A 24,471-nucleotide genomic window follows, 5' to 3' on the forward strand; every position below is an offset into this window, starting at 1 on the left:
GCGTCAGCAGGCTGTTCCTTTTGGAGGCTCCAGGCAAGATTCCATTTCCTCGCCTTTCCAGATTCTGGAAGTTTCCTGCATTCCTTGGAGTGGCTGCCACCAGCAATCACATCACTCTGACCCCGGCCTCCCTAGCCATCCCGTCTCCTCTGACTCTGACCCTCCCACCTCCCTCTTACAAGACCCTTGTGAGGACACTGAACCCGCCCAGATCATCTAAAATAAGCTCCTCATCTCAAGAGCCTTACATTTAATCAAATCTACAAAGTCTCTTTTGCTGTGTAAGGTCACATATCACAGATTCTGGGGATCATGGGCATCTTTGGGGGACCCTCACTCTGCCTACCACAGCGTCGTCGTCTGAGGTGTGACAGTGGCTCTCTTGGTAGCTGAGAGAAAAGAGAAAATAGCAGACCCACGGGGGGTTCTTACTGCTTCTCCTGGAAGAGACATTTGCTCACAGTTGCCCACATTCCATCAGCCACGGCAGGTTACCTGTCCAGGTCCGACACCCGTGGAGGGGACCTCTGGTCCTCCTACGAGGAGGGGCCGCATCTATTCTGATAATAGTCCAGGGGACCGCGGTGCTGCGCCGCAAGATAAAGAGGCGGAGGGACAAGGAGTGGGGGTGACAGTTTGCTCCAGGGAGTCGGGAGGAAGGAGCAGAAGTAAAAGTCTTTCTCACGAGCCCAGGGACACCTGCAATTTCCTAACCTCTCCTAACTTCCCCTTCTGCAAACTCAACGGCCATTGGTGAGTAGGGCCGGCGGGAACCACGGAGCAAGGAAATGCTATTTCAACAGAAGGACTTTCCCCTCTCATTTCTACAGCCTCTGCCTGCAGGCAAGGTCAGACGGTGGGCGTGTGGGGAGTGTCGGCGCTGTGCACACACCTCCGGGCCTCCAGCTCCCCTACGGCGCCCCCATGCCCCGAACCCCGGTCAGGGATGACCTCTGTCGCCTCTCCTCCTACTTGGAAGAACTGGAGGCTGCGGAGCTGAAGAAGTTCAAGTTATACCTGAGGGCCGCCCCTGAACTGGGGGAGCGCAAGGTTCCCTGGGGGCGGATGGAGTCCGCGGGTCCCCTGGAGATGGCCCAGCTGCTCGGGGCCCATTGCGGGGCAGGGGACGCCTGGCTGCTGGCTCTGAGCATCTTTGAGCGGATCAACAGGAGGGACCTGTGGAAGAGAGGACAGAGAGAGGGCCCGGAGAGGGGTAAGGGGCCGCGTGAGCCCAGAATCCTGTCGCGGGGCTCACAGACCTGGGTTCCAACTCCTCCCCTTGGCCTTTGCTCAGACTGCGGCCAGCACCCGCCTCCCCTCTCTCTGCTTGGCCTGATTCTCACTCTGAATGCTTATTTACCTATTAGTTCCTCTCTGAGTTAATTTACTCCTTTCCTTGCTCCTGTCCCACCCTCACACACAACCCCTCCCCAGCTGGCTTCAAAACCCCACTTCTGTGGTTCCCCATAACTCAGATTTCTTTTATTTTATCTTCTGTCCTATTAAATAACCACAATGATACTAACACCTAATTGATTCCCTCTTCTGTGGTAGAAATATGGTGTCCCTTGTGCATAATACATCTACAGTGTGGCTTAGGGTTTGTGGGAGAGATGCTAATACTATTTTATGCCTACTTTATAGACACAAAAACAGGCTTATAAAAAAAAAATTTGCCCCCAGACAAGAGTTCATAAAAGAAAATATGCGGCGCACGCAACACAGTGCCCAGCGGAGAGTACGTGCTCTGCAAAGAGCAGCTACTGTTGGAAGTGGCAGAGAGGGTGTTTGGGCTCTGGTTCCTGGTGCAATCCGTCCCCGTCCCCCCTTAAGGGGACACAGGCCCCTCAAGAGCGGGGCACACCTGGCTCTTCCACGTGACTTTCCATGGTTCCAGGGTGTGGCTGCAGCCAGGAACAGAGGAAATGCTGGCGAATGTTTGTTGAATGAACAGGCGAGTTCTGCCAGTACCTGGCTAAACACAGTCTTCTCTTCTCGCGGTGAAGGACATGTGGATGGTGCACTGGTCCGGCTGGACGCCTCTGAGAAGTCCAAGTCTCCACTGACTCTGACAAAAACAAAGGAGCGGGTGTCCCCAACAGGAGCGGGTGGGACTAGTGAGCATCCTCAGGGTGGGCGGGCAGGGCGCCACCGTGTGCACAGCGGGGCGCAGTCCGCAGCTCACGTTACGGAGGACCAGCCAGACGTGTGCTGGCTCATCTCCCGGAGTTTCCCTTGCAGATTCTCCGCCTGGTGGCCCGGCCTCCCTGGGGAGCCTGTCAGCTTGCTCGCTGGAAGCCTTTCCCGGGACTCCAAGGAAAGGTAAGCCCCGTATCCATGAGAATGCACTGCGCTACATGTATCAGACCATAGCTTGGAGACAGCAAGATCAAGCCAAAAACACATGCACCTAATGCTCGCCTGTCACAGGAAGTCTCGGGGTGGTGGCTGCAGATCCATGTGGTGGATTAAAGCCCCAGCTTCTCCCGAGGTTCCGTGTGTCCTGAGACTTGTCACCTCGTGGTTGCCATATGGTGACCAAACTATCTTGTACAAATGAATTCCAAGCAAGGGGGACAAAAGGGGAGACAATGGTTTTCTTTCTCAAGAGACTGTCCTTTTATCCAGCAGTACAACCCTTACAATAAGCTTCCCTCCCCACCAGTCCCCAAGGGGTCCTACCCGTGTACCACACTGGGCAGGACGGGGGACATACCCATTCCCAGACCAGCCGCTGGTAAAGGGAAATGAGATGGCTCACGACTGGTTTAGCAAAACCGTAATTCATCCTCTGGGACTTGTGAAGAGCCACAGTCGTTGGACTCAAGGGATTGCCCTTAATAGAATCACAATTGTAGGCGAGAAGAAACAGGGATGGGCTGCTGGCTGGAGGGCAACGCCATCAGCCGTAAGGCAAATGACCCCAGGTGTCCTTTCAAGGGCATTTAAAATGCACTGAACATGGTACGTGTTCATTATATGGTGGCTCTTCATTTTCTTTCTCATCATTATTTTCAACTTTTCTATTCACCTCATACTCCCCATATCTCAAAATAAGAACCCTTTTTCTACAGGAAAAGACTGTAAGACGACCCTTAAATCCAAACATTGCAGTCACAGTTATCTTTGTTCAATTAAAAAATGTTTCCCTATGTGCAAGAGTATCACTTCTGCCAAAAGAAAAGTATAATCAGCGTTCTTCATGGAGCTAAGTGTTTCAGTATTTCTTGTTGATGCACATTAAGGAAACTAATACGATAACTTCATCGATTAGTAGATGAGTGGATGAACCAAATATAGCATACATATATACCGTGGAATATTAGTCAGCCTTGAAAAGGAATAATATTCTGATACTTGTTACAACAGGGATGAACTTTGAAAACATTATGCTCCATGAAAATGGGCCAGACACAAAAGGACCACTATTGTGTAATTCCACTTATATGAGGCCCTGAAATAGTCAGATTTACAGAGATGGCAAGTGGCATGGTGGCTGCCCGGGGCTGGGGGAGACCATCAGGGAGCTGGAGTTTGTTTCTAGGTACAATTGCTGCTGCTGATAAGGTTCTGGAGACGGGTGCTGGGGATGGTTGCACAACTCGGTGAGGGCACTTAATGCCTCTGGATTGTACACTTAAAAATGGCTAAAATGGTAAATTTTATGCTATGTGCATTTTACCACAATTAAAAAGAAGAGTATGTGCATTTGTTTTGAGAGGGTCCTGGGGTCCAGTTCAGATCTCTTTTTTACTTTCCTTTGGGCAGATATTCTGGGCTTAGGGGGACATCCAAATACAGAAGAATCCATTTTTGTCCCCCTCAGGGCTTCTCCACCTCCACACTGTGGACCCTTCGGGCTGCATCAGTCCTTGGCCTGGGGGCTGACCTACGCATGGGTGCAGTGACCTCTGTCCCAACTCCATCTGCTAGATGGCAGTAGTGCCTGCCCACCCATCCCGCCCCACATTGTGACAGCTAGAACTGTCTCTAGACCTTGCCACGCATCCCCCAGCGTGGACACAGTCCCCCCGGAGAGGGCCACTCACCTAGACTATGCGGACACATCCATCTCCACCAAGCAGCCTTTCCCAACCAGACTTTAAGCAAAGGATTTATAGAATGCAATGTATCTCCAGTGCAGATACCCACCTACCGTTTTTCAAAGGGGGCGCAGAAAGCTGGACAGCACTGCCCCCTCAAACTTCACTGACTCACATCCATGTAGCGGGCTCAAGATTTCACATTTCCAAGCAGCCTTGGGGCCCCCACAGGATCTGAGTGTCCCTTCACCAGGGCAGCCGGGGGTGGCGGGGGCTGAGGTCAGCCCAGCCCCTAGGAGCCACCACGGGGATGCAGGTGCTGCTGGCGCGCGGACCCCCGTGTCAGGGGCAAGCGTGGAACACGGTATACTGCTGCAACAGTTCCCGCGCTCACACGCCTGCTCCCCGTGGGAAGGCGAGACCTTTGTAGGGAAGTACCAGGGTTCTCAGGCTCCCCCTAGAAAACGGTTCCAAGGACATTGCGGAGGGGTAGGCGCTAGACCGTGCTTCGCTTTAACTGGTGAATTCCTGAGAGGTTGCTGACGAGTCTTCACGGTCCCTCATTCCTCTCCATCAGATCCCCGGGAAACCTACAGGGACTACGTGCGCAGGAAATTCCGGCTGATGGAAGACCGCAACGCGCGCCTGGGAGAATGCGTCAACCTCAGCCACAGGTACACCCGGCTCCTCCTGGTGAAGGAACACTCCAACCCCGCGTGGACCCAGCAGAAGCTCCTGGGCACGGGCCGGGGACACGCGAGAACCGGGGGACACCAGGCCAGCCTCATCCAGATGGAGACGCTCTTTGAGCCGGACGAGGAGCGCCCCGAGCCGCCCCGCACCGTGGTCCTGCAGGGGGCGGCCGGGATGGGCAAATCCATGCTGGCCCACAAGGTGATGCTGGACTGGGCCGACGGGAAGCTCTTCCAGGACAGGTTTGATTATCTCTTCTACATCAACTGCAGGGAGATGAACCCCGGCGCGGCCGAGTGCAGCGCGCGAGACCTCCTCTCCGCGTGCTGGCCCGAGCGCGGCGCGCCGCTCCAGGAGCTTGTGCGCATGCCCGAGCGCCTCCTGCTCATCATCGACGGCTTCGATGAGCTCCAACCCTCCTCCCACGACCCGCGGGGCCCCTGGTGCCTCTGCTGGGAGGAGAAGCGGCCCGCGGAGCTTCTCCTTCGCAGCCTGATTGGGAAGAAGCTGCTGCCCGAGCTGTCCCTGCTCGTCACCACCAGGCCCACGGCCCTGGAGAGGCTGCACCGCCTGCTGGAGCATCCCCGGCACGTGGAGATCCTGGGCTTCTCCGAGGCGGAGAGGAAGGAGTACTTCTACCGGTACTTCCACGATGCTGAGCAGGCCGGCCAGGCCTTCAGCTTCGTGAGGGACAACGAGCCCCTGTTCACGCTGTGCTTCGTCCCCATGGTGTGCTGGGTGGTCTGCACCTGCCTCAAGCAGCAGCAGGAGGGCGGGTGGCTTCTCCGGCAGACGTCCAGGACCACCACCGCGGTGTACATGCTCTACCTCCGGAGTCTGATGCAGCCCAGGCCGGGGTCCCCGGCCCCCCGGCCCCCGCCCCACCAGAGAGGGCTGTGCTCCTTGGCGGCCGATGGGCTCTGGAATCAGAAAATCCTGTTCGACGAGCAGGACCTCCGGAAGCACGGGCTGGACGCCGCGGACGTGTCCTCCTTCCTCATTATGAACATCTTCCAGAGGGACATCAACTGCGAGAAGTTCTACAGCTTCATCCACCTGAGTTTCCAGGAATTCTTCGCGGCCATGCACTACGCCCTGGACGGCGGCGAGGGCGCGTCCAGCCCCGACGGCCACGTGGGGCGGCTGCTGGCTGAGTACGGCTTTTCCGAGAGGAGCTTCTTGGCCCTCACCGTCCGGTTCCTGTTCGGACTCCTGAATGAGGAGACGAGCGGCCACCTGGAGGACACTCTCCGCTGGCGGGTCTCGCCTGGCGTCAAGGCGGAGCTGTTGGCGTGGATCCAACGCAAGGCCCAGAGCGAGGGCTCGACGCTGCACCAGGGCTCCCTGGAGCTCTTCGGCTGCCTGTACGAGCTCCAGGAGCAGGACTTCATCCAGCGGGCCCTGGGCCGCTTCCAAGTGGTCGTGGTGAGCGGCATCAGCACCAAGATGGAGCACGTGATCTCCTCGTTCTGTGTGCAGAGCTGCGGGGGCGCCCTGGTGGTGCACCTGCGCGGCGCCGCCTACGGCAAGGACGGCGAGGACGGGGCGAGATGGGCCCCGGGGCCCCGGATGCCACCAGCGCCTTCGTAAGTCCTCCCCGGGGCTCGCTGTCCGAGTTTGCGCTCTTGATCAAGTTCACGTTCTCAGCTGGGGTTGGTTTTGCCCCCAGCGCAGGAGACACTTTGTCGTTAGCTGGAGAAACATTGGGTGTCACCACTAGGGGAGGCAGGAGGGAGGCTACGGGCGTCTTGGGGGTAGAGGCCAAGGAGGCTTGAAAACATCCTCCAGCGGCTAGCACAGCCCCCCCCCCCAACAGAGAACGATCTGGCCCCCATCCTTCCCAGTGGCCGGGTTGGGGTTCTGCTCCTAAATAATACTCATTAGGACTATATTGGGGCCCATGTCAAGGAGAATGCAATGGGCCGACAAATGTTACCAAAGGTCCTTCTCTATCTCCAGGGGAGGGGCTTTATGGCAGTCCCATTTCCCGAAGTTTCCACTGTGCGTCAGAGAAGGGGAGCCCTGGGAAGGCTTCTTTCTGCATCTCATTTGCCTTCAGCTCCGAATAAGCCTGCTGAAGTGGCTTGTTTTGGGGATACACATTCTGGCCCCCTCGAGTAGTTTCTTTAGGAGATGGCCCCACAAAGTGGAGGAGGCCAGGCAAGCAGGCAGCCAATGAAGGGCGCATCGGGAGGCTGGCCGCTGAGGGGCAGCCGGAGGCCCGCAGCCTTCTCAGGGCAGGTACCCGCCGCTGACCGTCAGGGCCTCCCATCAGCTCCGGAAACGTCTGCTGCTGACTTCAGGCATGAGGTGGGGTCAGGCCTGTGAACACTCAGGAAGGAGAGGCCTTCCAGGAAGAGGGACAGGAAGTGCAAAGCCGCTGGGGACACAGATGAGGGACTGGTGTGACCAGAGCCCCCTCAGGTGGCGGCTAATAGCCCAGGGGTTGGAATTAGACACATGTAGGTTCGCATCCCAGCTCTGCCGCCCACTGGCTGCGTGACTGTGGGCAAGTCATTTCTCCCAGTTAAGCCTCTGCTTTTCTGTGTGGAAAGTGGGAATTTGAACTCTTGCCTTGTAGGGTTGCCAGCAAAGGTTGGCACTTGGGTGGTGTACAGGGTCAGAAGTCAGCGAATGTTAGATGCCACCACTGCCATCACCGCCATAACATGCCAGTGTAGACGCTCCAAGTACAGTGGTTTTGTTAAGCCCTCCAGAACATACAGTTCTATTGCAGTTAAGGCCTCTAGGGTCTTAGGTCACATACATCCTACAGATCTAGATATAAAATTAAAATATAGATACAAAAATTGCATATGGTGGTATGTATAATTTTATATAATTTTAATTGTACTCATATTTCATTATTAGTGATTTTCCATTGTATTTTTAATTGTGTATATTATAAACCTTAGTTAGAAAACAGACCGTAAAATAGGAGTAAATTAGGAGATTTTATTGGCCATGTACTGTACTCCATGCTGTGTGAGTCCGGCCAGTTCTTGATCCCAGCCTGATTCAGACAAAAGATTGTAGAAATTCCAAAATCACAATATCTCCTAAAATCCCCCTGTGTCAAGTCCTCTCCCCGTTCCACATCCACCCAGGAAATGCTCTGTTCTTTGCCCTTTGACTGGAGAGATCAGACCTTGTTATCGCGAGCTCCGTGGGTCGGGACCGTGCGTGCTGGCGCTCCACGTCAAACTCACAACTTGGAATTTCAGATTGTTTATTCAAACAGAGAAGGAAAGCAGGCACCCTTCACCTCTCCCACTCCCTCAGCACTCCTCACGAGTGGGAAAAACTCACTTCTCCTGTGTCTCCTTCACTCTCCCACTACACCATGCTTACGACCCTCTGTGTGGTGGGTTTCCCATGCCAAGCAAATCTCTGACCCCAGGTGGGGTCCTATGACTTAACTCAGTGCTGACCTCTACCTGGAGATAGCGTCAGACCCCACGGGGGAAGGGCCCAGTCCCCGGACACGGACCCCCACTTTAGATGCCAATTGCAAGGAGTGGGTCCCCAGTCTACCCAGCACTTGTGTCTGACCTGGCTACAGATCGAAGGGTCCCTCCCCTTCATGGCCTCCTGCCCCTTGGATAGGATTATTTGCTAGAACAGCTCACAGAACCCAGGGAAATACCCAACTTACATTTACTAGTTTATATAAAAGGATACGATAAAGGTACAGAGGAGCATGCGAGGGACGCGGTGGGTAGGGCGAGGCATGTGGGAAGCTGGCACGGAGCCTCCGTGCCCTCCGGCACCCCCGCTGTTCCCCACCCCTCAGCACCAGGGGCCCCAGTTCTCAACATTCCACAAAACGTGCTTCATCTGCCTCCCTCTACCCTTGCTTTTCTTTCTTTTTTTTCCCCCCTCAAATAGCTTAAAGTGAAGAAGAGATGTCAGGTCATTTCATCTGTAAATAGTTCAACATTCATCTCCAACAGATAAGGATTCTGTTTTTTAATTTAACCATCATGACATTATCATACCTAACAAAACTGACAAGCAGTTCCTTCCTGTCTAATACCCACTCCATATTCAATACGCCTAGTTACCTTCACTTGTATCTTGTTCAAATCAGCACCCAAACATGGTTCACACTGCATTTTCTTGATAGATCTCTTAATTTCTTTTTTTTTTTACAATAGTTCCATTCTCTCTCTCTCTCTCTCTCTCTCTCTCGGTCTCTTTTATGCCAATGATTGTTGGAGGAACTGGGCATTCGTCCTGTAGTATAGAGATTGGCAAACTTTTTTCTGTAAATATTTCCAGCTCCCTGGGCCAGACAGATGCTCTGTGTTGCAACTACTCTGCCGATGAAGCAGAAAGCAACACAGAAAATACAGAAGCGCATGGGCGTGGTTGTGTTCCAATGAGACCACTTACAGAAACAGGCTGTAGCCCAGATTGGGCTCGTGGGCTGGAGCTTGCCAGCCCTTGCTTCGAAGATCCACACGCCGGCTTAGGCTAACTGTTCGCCCCTATTTCCTATCAACTGGAGACCGTGCTCTTGGGCAGGTAACACAGGGTTGTTCAGAAGATAAAATAAAGGTGACAAAATGCTTCATAAATTGTGAAGTGACATGCAAGCCCCAAGCATGACCATTTGCCAAGCGGCTGGTAAAACTAGACTTTGTCCTGTCTTTCCTTCATGTAGACCCGAGAGGAACCTTCTGCCAGATGCCTACGGTGAACAGCTCGGTGCGGCTTTGAGCACCAACCCGAATCTGACCGAGCTGGTTTTGTGCCGCATCGCCCTGGGAAGCCGGGGGGTGAAGCTACTCTGTCAGGGGCTCAGACACCCCAGCTGCAAACTTCAGAATCTGAGGTGAGTCGAGGTCCGTGAGCCTCTGCCTGCCCCTTCCGCAGCTGCGTTGGGTAGCCCAGGCTGTCATAGCAAAGCCCGCAGACGGGCGACTCAGACAACAGAAACACGCTTCGTCGCAGCTCTGGAGGCGCAAGTCCGAGATCAAGGTGTCCGCAGGGGTGGTCCCCCGAGGCCTCTCTCCTTGGCCTCTAGATGGCCGTCTCCTCCCTGTGTCCTCGCATGGCGTCCCTCTGTGTGTGTCTCTGTCTAAACCTCTTCTTAGAAGGACCCCAGTCCTATCGTACTAGGTCCTGCTGTAATGACCTATTTTAACTTAACCACCTCTTTAAAAGCCGCATCTCCAAACAGAGTCATACTGAGGTACAGGGAGGGTTAGAATTATAACATGCGAATTTTGGAGGTGACACAACTTGGCCCATAACAGATGGGGATCAGTAGAAGTTCAGGCACCATTATCTCCCACTTTTCTTATTTTTATCTCTTCCTTTCCAAGCTTCCTATCTCCAATCAGACAAGATAAAGAGATAAAAGGCATCCAAATTGGTAAGGAAGATGTTAAACTGTCACTATTTGTGATGACATGATATTATAGCTGTGGTATTTAAAATAGTAGGGTACCGGAATAAAAGCAGACTGTCCAACAGAACAGAATCAAGAGCCCAGAAATAAACCCACAAGCACACAGCCGGCTGGTTCTGATAAGCATGCCAAGAGTGCACGTGGAGGCGTCCGCAAGAGGCGAATCCCAGACAGAAAGCAGAGTGGTGGCTGCCAGGGGCTGGGGGTGGGCAGGGGGGTGCTGTTACTCAATAGGTGATGAGCTTCTGTTTGGAACGATGAAAAAATTCTGGAGATGGGTGGTGGTGATGGCTGCGCAGTGATGTGAATGTACTTGATACCACTGAAGTGTGCCATTAAAAATGGTTAAGGTGGTACATTTTATGTCTATTTTACTGCAGTTTAAATTAAAAATTAGTCAATCATCTGTCAACTATTATCTATCTAGCTAGCTAGCTAGCTAGCTATCTATCTAGCTATCTATCTAGAGCATGTTGTTATCAGTCATGGCAGTATCAAGGCTAACTTGGAGGATTTAGAATGGCACCTGAGTATCTGAATCCGAATCCGGAACACAGTCCTGCTCCCTTACAGGGTCATGAGAGCAGGACATAGGCCCTATCCCACAGATAACGTCACCACCACCACCACCACCACCACCCCATGACCACCACCACCATCACCACCATCCTTTATTGAACACTTGCTACATGGAAGGAATCATGCAAAGTACTTATCCTAAAACCGTGTCATCACATCATTTCACCATCTCATTAAGGTCAATACCCTCAGCCCCATTTTCACACAGTCCGTACAGAGGGACAGAGCAACCAGAACAAGATTCCATCACTGCTACTCCGTGATGTGGTCGGTTTTCCACCCTAAGTCTATCTGAGTCTGAAGCCCACGTTGTATCGTTGTTTGTGGGGCCACCACCAGCGAGGCAGGCCAGGCCCCTGGTGGCGATGAAGGACCCAGGGCCTCCTCTGCTCAGCGGCCCCCGGCGTCACGTTCTGCTCCCCTCCCACTGACTGTGGACGGAAGTCACAGAACAGAGCAGAAAAGCACCTTTCCACTCCAGGTGCCTGAGGGAAAAAGAGGCATAAAGAGACTTCCACACGCTGGTGGGGAGAATCTGAGCCACAGTGGCCTCGCCCACCGGCAGGTGTGGCTGGTGAGCACGTGGGACCTGCTCGGATGTGGTATCTTTTCCTTGCAGTGATGGAGAAAAGTGGAGAAGAGGGAACGGGAGGGGTCTGGAATCCCTCTCTTAACGGAAGCTTCTGCGAAAGCAGTTCCCTGATGGCAAAGCACAAAACATTTCATATTATTCTTGTTGTTTTGAATTTGTTTTTTGAGATATAATTCACATACCAGGAAAGCCGGTGATATTTTTTAAGTATGTTCACAGGATCGTGCAAACATCACCTCTACCTAATACCAGAGGGTTTTCATCACCCCAGAAAGACACGGTACACCTGTTACACTCCCTTTTCTGATCCGTCTCTTCCCAGCCCCTGGCAACCACCCTCCTTTCTTCTATTTTAGAAAAAGGGAAAAATAGGTGTAGACCAGCAGAAGGAGGGAGGGAGGGGGGAGGAAGAGGATCCACAGAGCGACCGCAGCGGAAATGAGCTGGCTCTTCTCTCCTTCCGCCCTCCCCAGGCTGAAGAGGTGCCAGCTGCCCGGCTCTGCCTGCCAGGACCTCGCGGAAGCCCTGATAGCCAATAAGAGCTTCATGAGGATGGACCTCAGCGGCAATAGCCTGGGGCTGCCAGGCATCAAGCTGCTTTGTGAGGGGCTCCGGCACCCCGGATGCAGGCTGCAGATGATTCAGTGAGTCTCCATCCCCACAGCGAGTTCTCAGGTCGCGTGATCTCCCCCTTTGCGGGGCAGGCTCCACGTCTCCAGGGTTTTAGAACTGACCTCCCCAGATGCCGTTGATCCCCAGATCCCTACCTTAAGTTAGGGTTGCCCTTAGACCATGTCCTTAGACCCCTGCCCTGGACTCTTCGCACTTGAGGGAAGCTCTTCCTGGCCTCCTCTGACCCCACCCATCTGCACGTGGTGAGGAGTCTCCGGGGCGACGTGCCCGCCCAGAACCCACGCCTGCATCCTGAGTAGGCGGCTCCCCGGGCGAAGGCCTGTGAGCTGTGCGGTTCCCTTGCCCTGCAGGGCCGCCGTGCTAGAACACCACCCCGTGTCCCACCCTGTGCCCCACCCGGTGTCTCCTCCACTCCTCGTACAGAGCACTGCACTCACTCCAAGGCTGCCGGTCCCCAGATGTGTGGGGGTCTTGCCCACACCGGGCGTCCACAATGTACCTCCATTCTGACACCACCTACTGCACTGTCCCATCCCACAGGGTAAGGCCTCCGTCAGGGTTAACAGACTGCCTCCAACCCAGCACTGGGCGCAAGTCCAGACTGTCACCTGTCCTTCTGGCCTATCGGTCACAGACGAGAGGGTCCCAGGACACTGCCCGGGGTTTGATTCACTAGCTAGAGTGGCTCACTGAGCTCAGGGAAACACACGTGCCAGTTTCTAAAAGGAAATGATAAAGGATACAGGGGAACGGCCAGATGAAGAGGCACTTAGGGGGGGTCTGGGACCGTGGTGTGGACGGGTTCACCCCCTAGAAGCTCTCTGAACCCTCTGGAGGATGAGGGGCAGGGCTGTAATCATGGCTTGGTCTTCGGGAGGCCCAGCGCCCACCCAGGAGCCCACCCAGACTCACCTCATTAGAACAAGAGATGCCCCTGGTGTGTTCTCAGTGGTCAGGAAATTACAAGTGCTCTGTGCCAGGAACCGGGGGCAGAGACCAAGAGGTACATACTGGCCTGTTACCCCACATCTCGTCCTTTGTCCAAGCGAACTGCTTAGCCTTCGAGAACCCGCTCAGGGCCTCCCCCACAGCCTTACCCAACTGTACACTGTTCGCCAAAGCCTTGAAGGTGGCCCCTCCGCCTTGATGGCTTTCGTACGCAGTGGCCCCGCGCTGAGCGCTCACGTGCCAGACCGGGTTCTACAGCCTCTCCCGGAAGTTAATTATGTAATCCTCGCAACAGCCCTATGAGGTAGGCTCTACTCTTACCCTGAGTTTAAAGGTGACAAGCCTGAGTCCCATGAGCACACAAAACATAAATCCGGGACCTGACAAAAACTTGCTGGAGGTCCCAGCTCGGCAGGTGGTGGAGATGGACGCAAGCGCGGGTCGCTGGGCTCTAGGGACCCTGCTCTGAGCGACTGCGTGAACTGCCTCCGCGGCACGGCCTCCATCGGATTGTCACAGCCGCTCGCCCGTTTGTCTTAGGGGACAGGGCGCTCCTCGCTGGAGATGGTGAAGGCTGGTTTGTCTCCGTAGCTTTATTGACCCATGTAGGTTCGTGTTGGGTGATTACCCAGCCGGGGGACAAGCCATCAGGATGCAGAAAAGCACCATGGCGCCCCGGGCACCGTCTCTTTCCTCCCGAGGTTGAGAAAGTGCCAGCTTGGGGCTGAGGCTTGCCAGGAGATGGCCTCCGTGCTTGGCGCCAGCCGACACCTGGTGGAGCTGGACCTGACGGGAAACGCGCTGCAGGGTTTGGGTCTGCGCTTCTTATGTCAAGGCCTGAGGCACCCCGGCTGCCCGCTGAGGATCTTGTGGTGAGTTCCTCCCAGGGCCGACTTAAAGGGCAAATCTCCCTGTGCCAAATGGGGGCATAAAAATGCATCCACATTTGCGCACCTGAGCTCCTATGTACAACGCTATCACAAAAGCCGAAAGGGGAAACGACCCAACTGTCCATCAGAGAGTGAACAGATAAACCAAATGCGGCACGTACATACAATGGAACATTATCCTGCCTGAAGGCAGGAGTGACGTTCCCGTGGATGAGCCTGCGAGACGTGCTAAGTGAAAGGTCCATCCTAAAGGGACACAGAGGGCATGACTCCATGCAAGTGAGGTCCCTAGATGGTCAAATCCATCGAGACAGAAAGTAGAACAGTGTTACCCGGGGCCCGGGGCCGGAGGAAATGGGTAGTTGCTTAACCGGGTGCAAAGTTTGTTTGGGAAGACGACGAAAATTTCTGAAAATGGACGATGGTGACGGTTGCACAATATGAATGTGCTTAATGTCACTCAACTGTACACTTAAAAATGGTTAAAACGGTAAATTTTATGTTATGTGTATTTTACCACAATAAACACATAAACGTACAGATGATCTGCATCAGTGACAAGACCCACAGAGGCCCTCAAATAGAGGCAATTCACAGAGACATCTCTGGCCACCAGACACAGACACCAACTCAGTGTGTTTACAGATAAAGGTGAGTTTGTTGGTTTCTGTGACCAAAAAAGTCCTCCAAACAGAGCTGAATCCAGGGGCTCGTGTAATGACATCAGGGCTCCACCCCCGCCTTCCCTGTGCACAGACAGGGGGACCCTCTGCCGGCTGGCAGCAGGCGTCCTCTCTGAGCAGTGAGTTCGGGCTGACAGCGTTTTTCTGCTCTATGCTCATGTGCATACGATGCTTCTAACTGCGCAGATTTGAGACCTAACTCAAAACTGGCTGAAATGGTGGGTTTTAGAGGCTCTTATAACTAGAAAAAAGAGAGAAGATTCTTTGCCCTCTTGTCTCAAAGTCTGTTCTCAGATCCTTTCCACTTGTGGAGAGAGAGGCAGGGCTGGCTGCCCGGAGGCCTCTTTCTCCGTAGAGGAGAAAGAAGGTCCTCGGAGCGGAGATCATGTCTTCAGAAGTCTTCAGAAAAACTATTCTTGCACCTCATTGACGAGAACTGGGTCATGCGTCCATTTATGAACCCGAGAAGATGGGTTTATGGTCACACCCATCAGTTTCCCACTTGAGTCGAGGTGAACTCTCTGAACCCATCACCACTGAATTTGGGGGACAAGCTAAGGAGTCACACGTGGTGACCACAGAATTGTTGTTCTGTAGTTTCCTGATTTTAACCATAAAATGCATTACATAACAATTTTTAAAAATTGTGATAAAATACACATAGCATAACATTTGCCATCTTGACGGTTGGAAAGTGTGCAGCTCGTTGGTATCAAGAACACTCGCGTTGTGGGGCCACCGTCCCCACCGCGCATCTCCAGAAAGGTTTTCTTCTTACAAAACGGCAACTCTATACACTTTAAACACTCACAGCCCTGCCCTCCCCCTGCCTCTGACCACCACCGGCCTACCTTCTGTCTCTACGAATATGACTGCTCTAGGGAGGCATATAAGGAGAACTAACAAGTATTCGTCGTTTTGTGGCTGGCATATCTCACGTAGTACGATGTTTTCGAAGTTCAACCATGCTGTGTAGCATGTATTAGAAAATCCGTCCTTTTTAAGGCTTTATAACATTGCACTGTGTGTCTATATTACATTTTATGTATCCCCCCATGATCCAGTGATGGACCCCTGAGTTGCTTCTAGGTATTTGAATAATTTTGAATTATTTTGAAGAACGCTATGAACATGGGTGTACAAATAGCCATGAGCCCCTCCTTGCAATTTTTTAGGATAGATGAACAGAAGTGGAATTGATGGATCCTATCATTATTTTTCGTTTTTTTTTTTGCAGAACTGCCATAATGTTTTCTCTGGGGGCTGCAGCACTTTGCATTCCCAGGGCATAAAGTTTCTGATTTCTCCATCTCTTCACCAATGCTTGTTATTTTCTGGGGTCTTTAAATTCTTAAAAAAAAAAAATTATTAAAAGCTTTTTTTCCACACATCATTAGTGATGGTGAGCATCTTTTCATATGCTTATTGACCATTTGTAAGTCTTTCTTTGGAGAAAGATCTCTTCAGATCTTTGCCCATTTTCTTAAACGAGTTGTGTGCTTGAAAATGCATGACTTTGGAGTCTGGGGGTAGGGAGGAGAAAACCAGCCTTGCGTGGAAAACGCTCTGTAATGTGTATTGAACTGGATTTCCTGTAGGTTGAAGATCTGCCAGCTCACTGTGGCTGCCTGTGAAGACCTGGCCGGCACCCTCAGTGTGAACCAGAGCCTGGTGGAGCTGGACCTCAGCCTGAATGACCTGGGGGACCCAGGGGTGCTGCAGCTGTGTGAGGGCCTCAGACACCCTCAGTGCAAACTCCAGACCCTCCGGTGGGTCCTGTTTGCTCACCATTGGAGGAGCCCAAAGCCACGGTCCTTGTCCTCCTGCCGGGGTCCCTGAAGCCACACTCCCTCCCCTCTTCACCTGACCTCTAGCTACACCCACCTCCTTTCAAAGATCTTCCTTCCACAGCTCCTTTGCACCAGCAACTCTTTCTCCTGGGAATGCCCTTCTGCTCTGCTGTCCCTTCTTTTACTCTGATGACATCTATTTGATTCACCAGGACTCAAAACAAATGCTTCTTCCCCCAGGGATGCCTTCCCTAACCGCTAGATAAGATCTGGGCACCGAGGTTTATTTCATGTATTTATTTTACGGAAGCGCAGGTGACATACACTGCTATATTAGCTTCAGGTGCACAGCACAGTGATCCAACATTTATGTACATCACGAAGTGCTCCCCACCGTCTGTCCCCTTACAAAATTATTACCCTATTACTGATTATTCCCTAGCTGTACCTTACATCCGTGTGACACATCTATATTCTAAAGAGGAAGCAATTTACACTTCCACCAGCAACTTAGGAATGCTCCTACTTCCCCTGTATCTCTCTGATTGTTCAACTTCCTCATTTTAAAACTCTGATGAGTGTAAAGTGACCCGAAGAGGTAGTTTGTCTTGATCGGTGTCACTGAGCATCCCTCCATGGGCGTGTTATCATTCCTTTCCGGCTCGCCCCATCCTGGGAGCTGCCTGTCCATGTCACTGGTTTCTTCAGTACATGCTCTGTATCTGCCTCGTTGGTTTGCAGCTGCTCCCTAAATGTTTTAGATATGAACCCCTTGCTGACAGCGGACTGTGGAAAAGTCTCCTCAGCAGGTCATAAGTCTGTCGAATTGCCCATGGATTCTTTCTTCAAGCAGAAACCTTTATGTTTTGAGGTCAAATCCATACCTGGTTCCATGATTTATATTTTTGTGACATGTCGAAGAAGTTCCTTGACGATGCAGGATCACAGATGGCTTGATTGCTTCTTCGTGTGTATATGTGCAGCGAGGTGGGGTCCAGGGTGCCCTTCTCCAGTGTATGCAGCACCGTTCAAGGAAGAGCCCGTCCTTCCCTCGCCGGTCTGTGACGGCAGCTCTACTGCGGCCGGTTTTCCCAGGTCATGTCTGTCTCTCTCCGTTCCGTCTGTCTGTGTTCCTATTCCCGTTTTCCATTGTTGTCATTGCTACAGTTTGTAATATGTTAGGACCCTTGTGCTTGTATGTGCCAGTTTTCACAGCTATTCGCAGACATTTATTTTTCCATCACATGGTAGAATGCGTTGGGCCAGTTACCCCGAGTGGCTCTGGCTGGCTCGGGCGGGCCCCCTTCCCTCTCCAGCGGCAGCGTCCGAACCATGCCTACGATAGACTTTCCCTCCCGAGGCTGCTGCCAGGAGCAGATGAAGTGCTGCTTATAAATCACGTGTTTACGGGTTTGTATGTTCAATTCTTGCGGAAGCCCTTCCAGCACCTTGGAAGGAGGCCTTACCTGGAAATATGGTCTGTATCGACCTGGACCCCGTTTGCTGGGGCTGCCTGACAATGTTCCCCAGGCAGAGGGCTTAAGCTATAGAAATGCGTTTCTCACCGTTGTGAAGGTTTAAACGCTGGAGATCCCGGCGGCGTCCGCACGCCCGGTTTCTTGTGAGGCCTCTCCTGGCGCGCGGGTGGCTGCCCCGAGGCCGCATCCCCACGGGCTCTCCCCTGGGCCCGCGTGTCTGGCACCTCTGTGCGTCCAAATCGACCCGTAAGGCCATCGGACCAACTGGACATGGGCCTTAATCGTCTCTTTTAAGGCCCCATCTCCAAATACAGCCCCGCTCTGAAGCTCTGGGGCCGGGGCTTCCACATACGAACTTGAGGGGCACCCAGTTCAGCACATACCGGGGTGGTGGCCGATGAGCTGAGCTCAGATGAGGCCGTGCTGGCGAAGGGTGGGCCCCCGCTAAGGTGTCCCGATAAAAGGGAAAACTGGGTGCAGGCGATGCCTCCACAAGCTGAGGAACAGCAGGCTGCCTGCAGACCTCCGGGCGCCAGCGGGTGGGGAGGCCCGGCCCGGATTCCCAGGGCCTCGGAGGGGGCCGCGCCTGCCGACACCTCCTTCGCGGGCTCCCAGCCCCCTGCCCCGGGGGCGGCCATTGCTGTCGGTCCCCGTTGCAGCAGAATGACCGACTGCTCCGGGCGCGTGTCTTCCAGGCTGGGCATCTGCCGGCTCGGCCCCGCGGCCTGCGAGGGTCTCTCTGCCGTGCTCCGGGCCAACCCCCACCTCCGCGAGCTGGATCTGAGCTTCAACGACCTGGGCGACGGGGGCATGCGGCTGCTGGGCGAGGGGCTGCGACACCCCGCCTGCAGACTGCAGAAGCTGTGGTGAGCGGCCGGGGCCGGGGCTGGCGGGCCACGCAGCGTTTGCTTGGCCTTGTTGTTCTGCCAAAAGTTTACCCCTCCGTCACTTCGGAGGGTACCAGGGGCCTACAGGTGGCAAGAAAGGCTGGCCAAACAGTTCCCGGGTCGGCTCATAATGCTGTGGAATGCAAATACCAGAATGCTTCACTTTTCCTGAAGTCATTGCCTCTAAACATTTTCTGTGAGGCTCCCCTTTTCCAGTGACATTTACTTGGGCAGATTCATGGCTTTTCAGTAACCTTTATATAATCAGAATTCAATCTGGTCCAGTGCAAATTCGAGGCAAATGTGAATCATCACCTCCTCCCAACGCCAGCCCGGCTCCCAGCCCGAAAGGCTTCGCATGGGCTGAGGCGAATCTGTTTGCTGTCTTCCGTCTCCGCATCTCTCGCTGATCTGGGGCACCGGGCACCCGGGAACTGAGATGGGGGTTGGGGGCAGCATCTCTCCCTCAGGGTGCTGCTAGGGTCCATGTGGGATGGGACACCCGCACCCGGCAGGCATCCAAATGCCACCTCTCTGGGGGTTCTCACGGGGACCCCACGGCCCAGTCTCCTGATCTGGAATAATTCACCTGGGCCAGCCTCTCTGTGCATCCCATTCCCAGCTTGCACCATCTCGGCATCCTGACCCTTCCATACCTGCAACGTGGCTGGTTTCATGTCACCATGCTGGTTTTTTTTCTCTTCCTCTGCAAGTCCTGAACTGCTATCTCATACTTCGTTTTGGAAGCTGGCTCCCAGTCTCAGCCAAACTAAGATTAAAATATTTCCATTTAACATCCCAGCTATGATAGTACTAATTTCAAAAGGTTGCTGTGATGAATAAATGAGAAAGGAAACGTAAAGCCCTTAGCAAGGTGCTCAGCACACAGTTGGCTCTCAATAAATGCCATCTATTCTTATTTTTATTGTAGCAGGAGAGAATATAGGAAAGAAACACAGTTGGAAACAATAGAAATTAGGGAGAATCAGATGGCAGATGGCATACTGTTGGGGCAAGTGGCAGCCCAATTTGTACTGGCTTCTAATAGGTATATTTATGGACATGTGTAACTGAAAATGTGCAACTGGCTTGTGCGACTGTGTCCTTGATGGATGGCTTCAGGCACAGCTTGATCTAGGCCTTTGGAGTCTTGATCTCCATTATCTTCTTGACTTACTTGGCTCCACTATCAGATGAGGTTAACCTTGACCCTGCTTGGTGGCCGGAAGTCTACAGCTCTGTAGATGACTTCTTCCCATGTCCAAGTTCTGAAAGAAAAGAACTGCAGGAAAGGTGTGGTTCTGATTCACTGGCTTGGGGTGGATCCCGTATCCACTTATAAACGTTCACTGCAGCTGGGGACACACAGCCCAGACCCTGTATCCACCTCTAGAGCTTAAGGACAACATGAACCCAGATGATCTGAGATGGGGGTTTCAGTGAGAAACTGGGGTGAAGTTTCCAGAAGGGGAAGTGGATTCTTGGCTGCAAAACTAAGGGGGTATCCATTACAGATGCAGCTGGGAACTAAGGAGCACCCTTACATGCCTCTCCTGAAGGCTTCCCGTCACCACGTTGGCCTTCACCTCATAGACTGGTCCCCTAAAGTCATTCCCCGGCAGTCCTTTTAGACGAGACTTCCCAGGAGGAGCCCTCCTGTCACTCCAACCACCCCTTCTCTTCAACAGGCTGGATAGCTGTGGCCTCACAGCCAGAGCTTGTGAGGATCTGTCTTCCACGCTGGGGGCCAAGCAGACCCTGACAGAGCTTTACCTGACCAACAACGCCCTGGGGAACACGGGTGTGAGGCTGCTATGCAAGGGCTTGAGTCAACCCGGCTGCAAACTCCGAGTCCTCTGGTGAGAGAGGGTTCCTGGGTCTGGAGGAGGGGCGCACGGGGCTTGGGCTTGGGGACAAAGTCAGCAACTGAGACCCAGTTTGGATGGACAGATAATCTTTAACATGTGGAAATACTTCATCCGTCCCCTCCTGTATGCAGTTCATGTGGAACTCAGAAGGGACCTTAGTCCTGGGAAATAGCTCCACCTTCTACTAGCTGTGTGACCCTGGAAGATTCACTGAGCATTTCCTGATCTGTCAGACGAGGCCATTACCGTAGTGAGCATCTGGAATGACTCTGCCTGGCCTCAATTCCAGTTCCATCACTGATCAGTTTTGCAATGTGTTTTTGCAAACTATGCAGCCTCTTAGTGCCTCAGTATCCCCATCTATAAAGCGAGGGAAATGGTTGCTTCTTCATAAAGTTACAATTTAAATGAGTTAACACAGGTTAGGGATTTAAACCGGAGTGTGGCTTAGAGTAAAGCCTATTTGCCAGTAAGATTTGGTTTCAAATGAAGTTATAGTTAATGGGATTATTTTCACAGGGCAAGATGCCTAATAGATTCTGTCTATCAATCAAATGCCCCAACAGGGGGCAGGAATAATATCTCCTACTCTGTGTCCTAAGGTTATTTGGAATGGACCTGAATAAGATGACCCACAGAAGACTGGCAGCACTTCGCCTAACAAAACCTTACTTGGACATTGGCTGCTGAATGGTTCTGTCTGCTGGTGCTTCCCTCGGAGCCAGGCCGGAGGGTCCTCCCAGGACCCCCTAACCAGCGTAGTGATCGGGCTCTTTATTTCCTCAAGAGACAAACTCGTACGCAGAATAAATCCTTTCCGCAAGGGGTCTATGTCATGAACACGTAATGGCACCGGGACTTCAGTTTTGGTAAAGCGGGTGCCATGCAGAGAACTCAGCTGGGCAGCGGGCGATGCCAGAGCAGAGGCTCTCTGCTGAGGCTGGCTGGGCCCCTTGCCCCACGGGGGCAGAGCTACTGGCATCTAGTGGGTAGAGGCTGAGGGCACAAGAGAGCCCCCTACCACACATTGCTTCTCGGAAACGTCGCGTGCACCGAAGGTGAGAAACCCTGTTCTCAAAAGATGAACAGTGCAATAGAACGAGTCGGTCTGGGGAGCTGCTCGATCTTAGCATGTTACGCCAACAGCCCTACCACAGTCTTTGCAGCCCTGTCTTAATGGGACGGTGGTTGGATTCCTGCCGTGGACAGCCAGCTGGGGGCTGGCCAATAACCCACACCAGGCTTCGGGTGAAAACACACATGAAACCAGGTTTTCACTAGTGGTGATCCCTTGAACTAGGAAACTTCGAAGCCAGTTTTCTGGGGGGGAGGCTTCTAAAGCCATGAGCATGCCCTGCTAAAGCCGTAACTGATGTCTGGAGACTAGAATTTACTAAGAAGCAGAAAATTGGTAGGGAGTGACCTTGTAATGCATCAAAGGATGGAAGAGAACTCAGATTCTAAAGACACCCCCGGGGACATCAGTATTTCATTAATAAACACATGGGTCCCTGCAGCCCTTTTTAGCTTAACCGGCCTCGTCCCCCCCGCCCTCCACAGCCCTTTCTGAACCAGCCCCTTGAGCAAGAACACCCTGGTCCGTTTTGTAACCCAACACTAGACTGCCTCAAAAGGAGGGCCAATAAAGCCTGTGGGCACACATTGGGTGTCTGAATGATTGCCTCAAGGTGGAGACTGTAACGAGGATGGCACTCCCAGACCTGGGGCTCATCTGCAGCCCGGAAACAGTGATCTGGGAGGCCGGTGGCCCCAGCCCTGCAGGCTGGTGTCCCCACCCACTTAAATTAGAAGGGTGGGACAGCAAGTCAACACCAATCAGATCTCCTACCCATTGGAGGGCAAAGACAGGAAATCACCTGAAAACATAAATGTAATGTGCCAGCCTATAGAGCTGGGTTTTCTACACATCCCCCCACCCTCACCCCTGCCATTCACTATGTATGGCATTGTTTCCAGCTCAGCCTCAAAGCCTGTTTTCTCACCTGCCAGGCTTTGCCGAATTCCTGTCCTTTCAAATGCAAACACTGCTCTTGCCCTCTGAATATTCATTGATAAAATGCGCAGAGGGTTTTACACAGGACAGAAGGCTCGTTGGTTTCCTGGAAGGAGTGTAAACTGCTCCAAATTAAACACTGGGTTGGCTTAGAAAATCGGGGTTGGCGGAGGCCTTATTTAAGCCCCTGACATCTAACAGCCCCTGAATGAAACCAGGCTTTCCCACTTAAGGGTCAGCAGCAGAAATAAGGGCTGCATCTAGGACTCCTGCATGGCACGGCCCCCACCATTCCTGAGACCCCACACGTAAGGCAATCACATCACATGGTATATAAAGGTCATTTTATTGTCCTCACATTTCTTTCAAATATTTTAATGTCCAAATCTGGTGTTAGAGGCAAAAAAACATTTACAGATTCACACAATTAAGGGTATCTGATGTGTGGCCAATTCCACACACTTACATCAGTGACAAGTATGAACTGGGGGGACAGTAACATATGAAGAGTTGCAGGAAGAGGAAAAACCGGTTGTGGTTGACAGTCCTTGACTTCAGCTTAAGGACTTTTTCATATGCAAAAAGTCGGCGCAAAACCTGTTCGGTGCAAACTAGCAGCACCTGAGATGCAGGAACTGGCTCGTGCGAAGTGAGCGTGGGGGCTGGTGGGCCTCAAGGACGACGGAGATGCCGCTGGATTTGCAGCCCAGGGACAGCACAGGATCTGTAGATTAGAGCAGCAGGCTGGAAACTGGAGATAAAATGGTCAGTATGCTTCCTAACGCGCTGGCGGGAGAGGACGCTCTCCTCAAACAGGGACACACAAAATGGGAGCACTTTCCAATCACCAGAAACGGCAAATGCCCCCATTTTGAGCGTCACAGCCTGAGCTTTAACTTGGGAGGTCACTGAACGGTCTTGACCATAGGGATAAAGATTTATTCACAACCCTCTAGATTTTAATCCTATTAAATGACACGGGCTTACTGTTCTCGGCCTACACCTTGAAATATGAAGGTTAAGGTAATCAGCTGTGCCATTGTGACCAGGTGTGGGGTCAAAGCCAGCATTTACCTTTCTGATTCCCAAGACTCCCCCGATCAGCCAACCACAGCGTCTACCGGTGGGTAACCCCAGTATGTCCTTAAATGCATGGGTCACCACCCACACTGAATTTTTCCCACAACCCCAAGTACTGCAGTCTGCACCTCCCCAAAGGTAATCTGACCCCCCACACCACCGGTTTCCCTTGTGGATACTAGGAGCCCCCCGTGAATGCCCTCATCAGACAGCTGGAAACAGGCCTTGGGTTCCCTGCCAGTGCCCACCGGTGACACTCAAATATTACAGCACTTTCCCCCTCGAAGCCTGGAGAGTGCTCCCACATTTGAGTGGCACAGGCTGGGCGAGCAGTTCCACGCGAGCCCTGGCCCGAACCACTCCTGCACCCAGCGGAAGCGGCTTCCTCAACCGGTAACACTCAAAAAATGGTGGCACTTCCCTGTGTAGGATAGAAAGTGCCCCCACAGTTTGAGTGGCACAGGTTGGGCGGTCCCACCACCCCATCACCAACCCAAGGACTTACCGAAGGAGGAAATCTTGCAGAACTACAGCGTTAATCCTGCCTGAGTCCTACAATCTGCATGTTTAGACAATTAAGACAACATCTCATCACAGAAATCAGCGTCACCGTTGCCTCCAGTTAGGCGATTTGGACGTTTGTTAGGGGGAACTCAGCACATGCAGCAGGCATGACCCCGTGCCAAGACTTGAAAGTTTGGTTTGGTGACACGGGGCTCGACATAAGTGCCTATTTTTGGCCTGTTGTCTTCAATTTCTAATGCGCGGATCTACCCACTTTCGCTTACAAGACAGCTTGAACACCCCACACCACGGAACACACGTCAGACTTAATGATCTGGCTCAGTATTACTCATGGATGTAGGAAGACCAAGGC

The 24,471-nt window shown here is 52.8% G+C and overlaps 1 protein-coding gene across 3 annotated transcripts; it reads left to right on the forward strand.

Moving 5' to 3' along the window:
- The first annotated feature begins 276 nt into the window (after nucleotides 1-276).
- Nucleotides 277-21,564, forward strand: NLRP12 (NLR family pyrin domain containing 12). 3 transcript variants are annotated; one of them, XM_036880900.2, is made up of 11 exons: nucleotides 278-1,213; nucleotides 2,242-2,322; nucleotides 4,621-4,717; nucleotides 5,009-6,322; nucleotides 9,403-9,573; nucleotides 11,797-11,967; nucleotides 13,606-13,776; nucleotides 16,076-16,246; nucleotides 18,441-18,611; nucleotides 20,321-20,491; nucleotides 21,103-21,564. In XM_036880900.2, the coding sequence occupies exons 1-11, from the start codon at nucleotides 925-927 to the stop codon at nucleotides 21,188-21,190; spliced, it is 2,895 nt and encodes a 964-aa protein (XP_036736795.1). In that variant the 5' UTR covers nucleotides 278-924; the 3' UTR covers nucleotides 21,191-21,564. The 3 variants fall into 3 exon arrangements, with proteins under 3 accessions (XP_036736805.1, XP_036736795.1, XP_036736781.1); XM_036880886.2 differs by having other exon boundaries at nucleotides 279-1,213; nucleotides 4,621-6,322; XM_036880910.2 differs by lacking the exons at nucleotides 16,076-16,246; nucleotides 18,441-18,611; nucleotides 20,321-20,491; nucleotides 21,103-21,564 and adding an exon at nucleotides 15,715-15,865 and having other exon boundaries at nucleotides 277-1,213; nucleotides 4,621-6,322.
- The last annotated feature ends 2,907 nt before the right edge of the window (nucleotides 21,565-24,471 follow it).

This window comes from Manis pentadactyla (assembly GCF_030020395.1).
Source record: "Manis pentadactyla isolate mManPen7 chromosome 15 unlocalized genomic scaffold, mManPen7.hap1 SUPER_15_unloc_1, whole genome shotgun sequence".
Classification (NCBI taxonomy): domain Eukaryota; kingdom Metazoa; phylum Chordata; class Mammalia; order Pholidota; family Manidae; genus Manis; species Manis pentadactyla.

Coding starts and splice junctions, on each gene's coding strand:
- NLRP12 (XM_036880886.2), top strand. CDS start 925: ATGCCCCGAACCCCGGTCAGGGATGACCTCTGTCGCCTCTCCTCCTAC. Junction 1,214..2,241: donor GAGAGAGGGCCCGGAGAGGG/GTAAGGGGCCGC, acceptor TTTCCCTTGCAG/ATTCTCCGCCTGGTGGCCCG. Junction 2,323..4,620: donor TCCCGGGACTCCAAGGAAAG/GTAAGCCCCGTA, acceptor CCTCTCCATCAG/ATCCCCGGGAAACCTACAGG.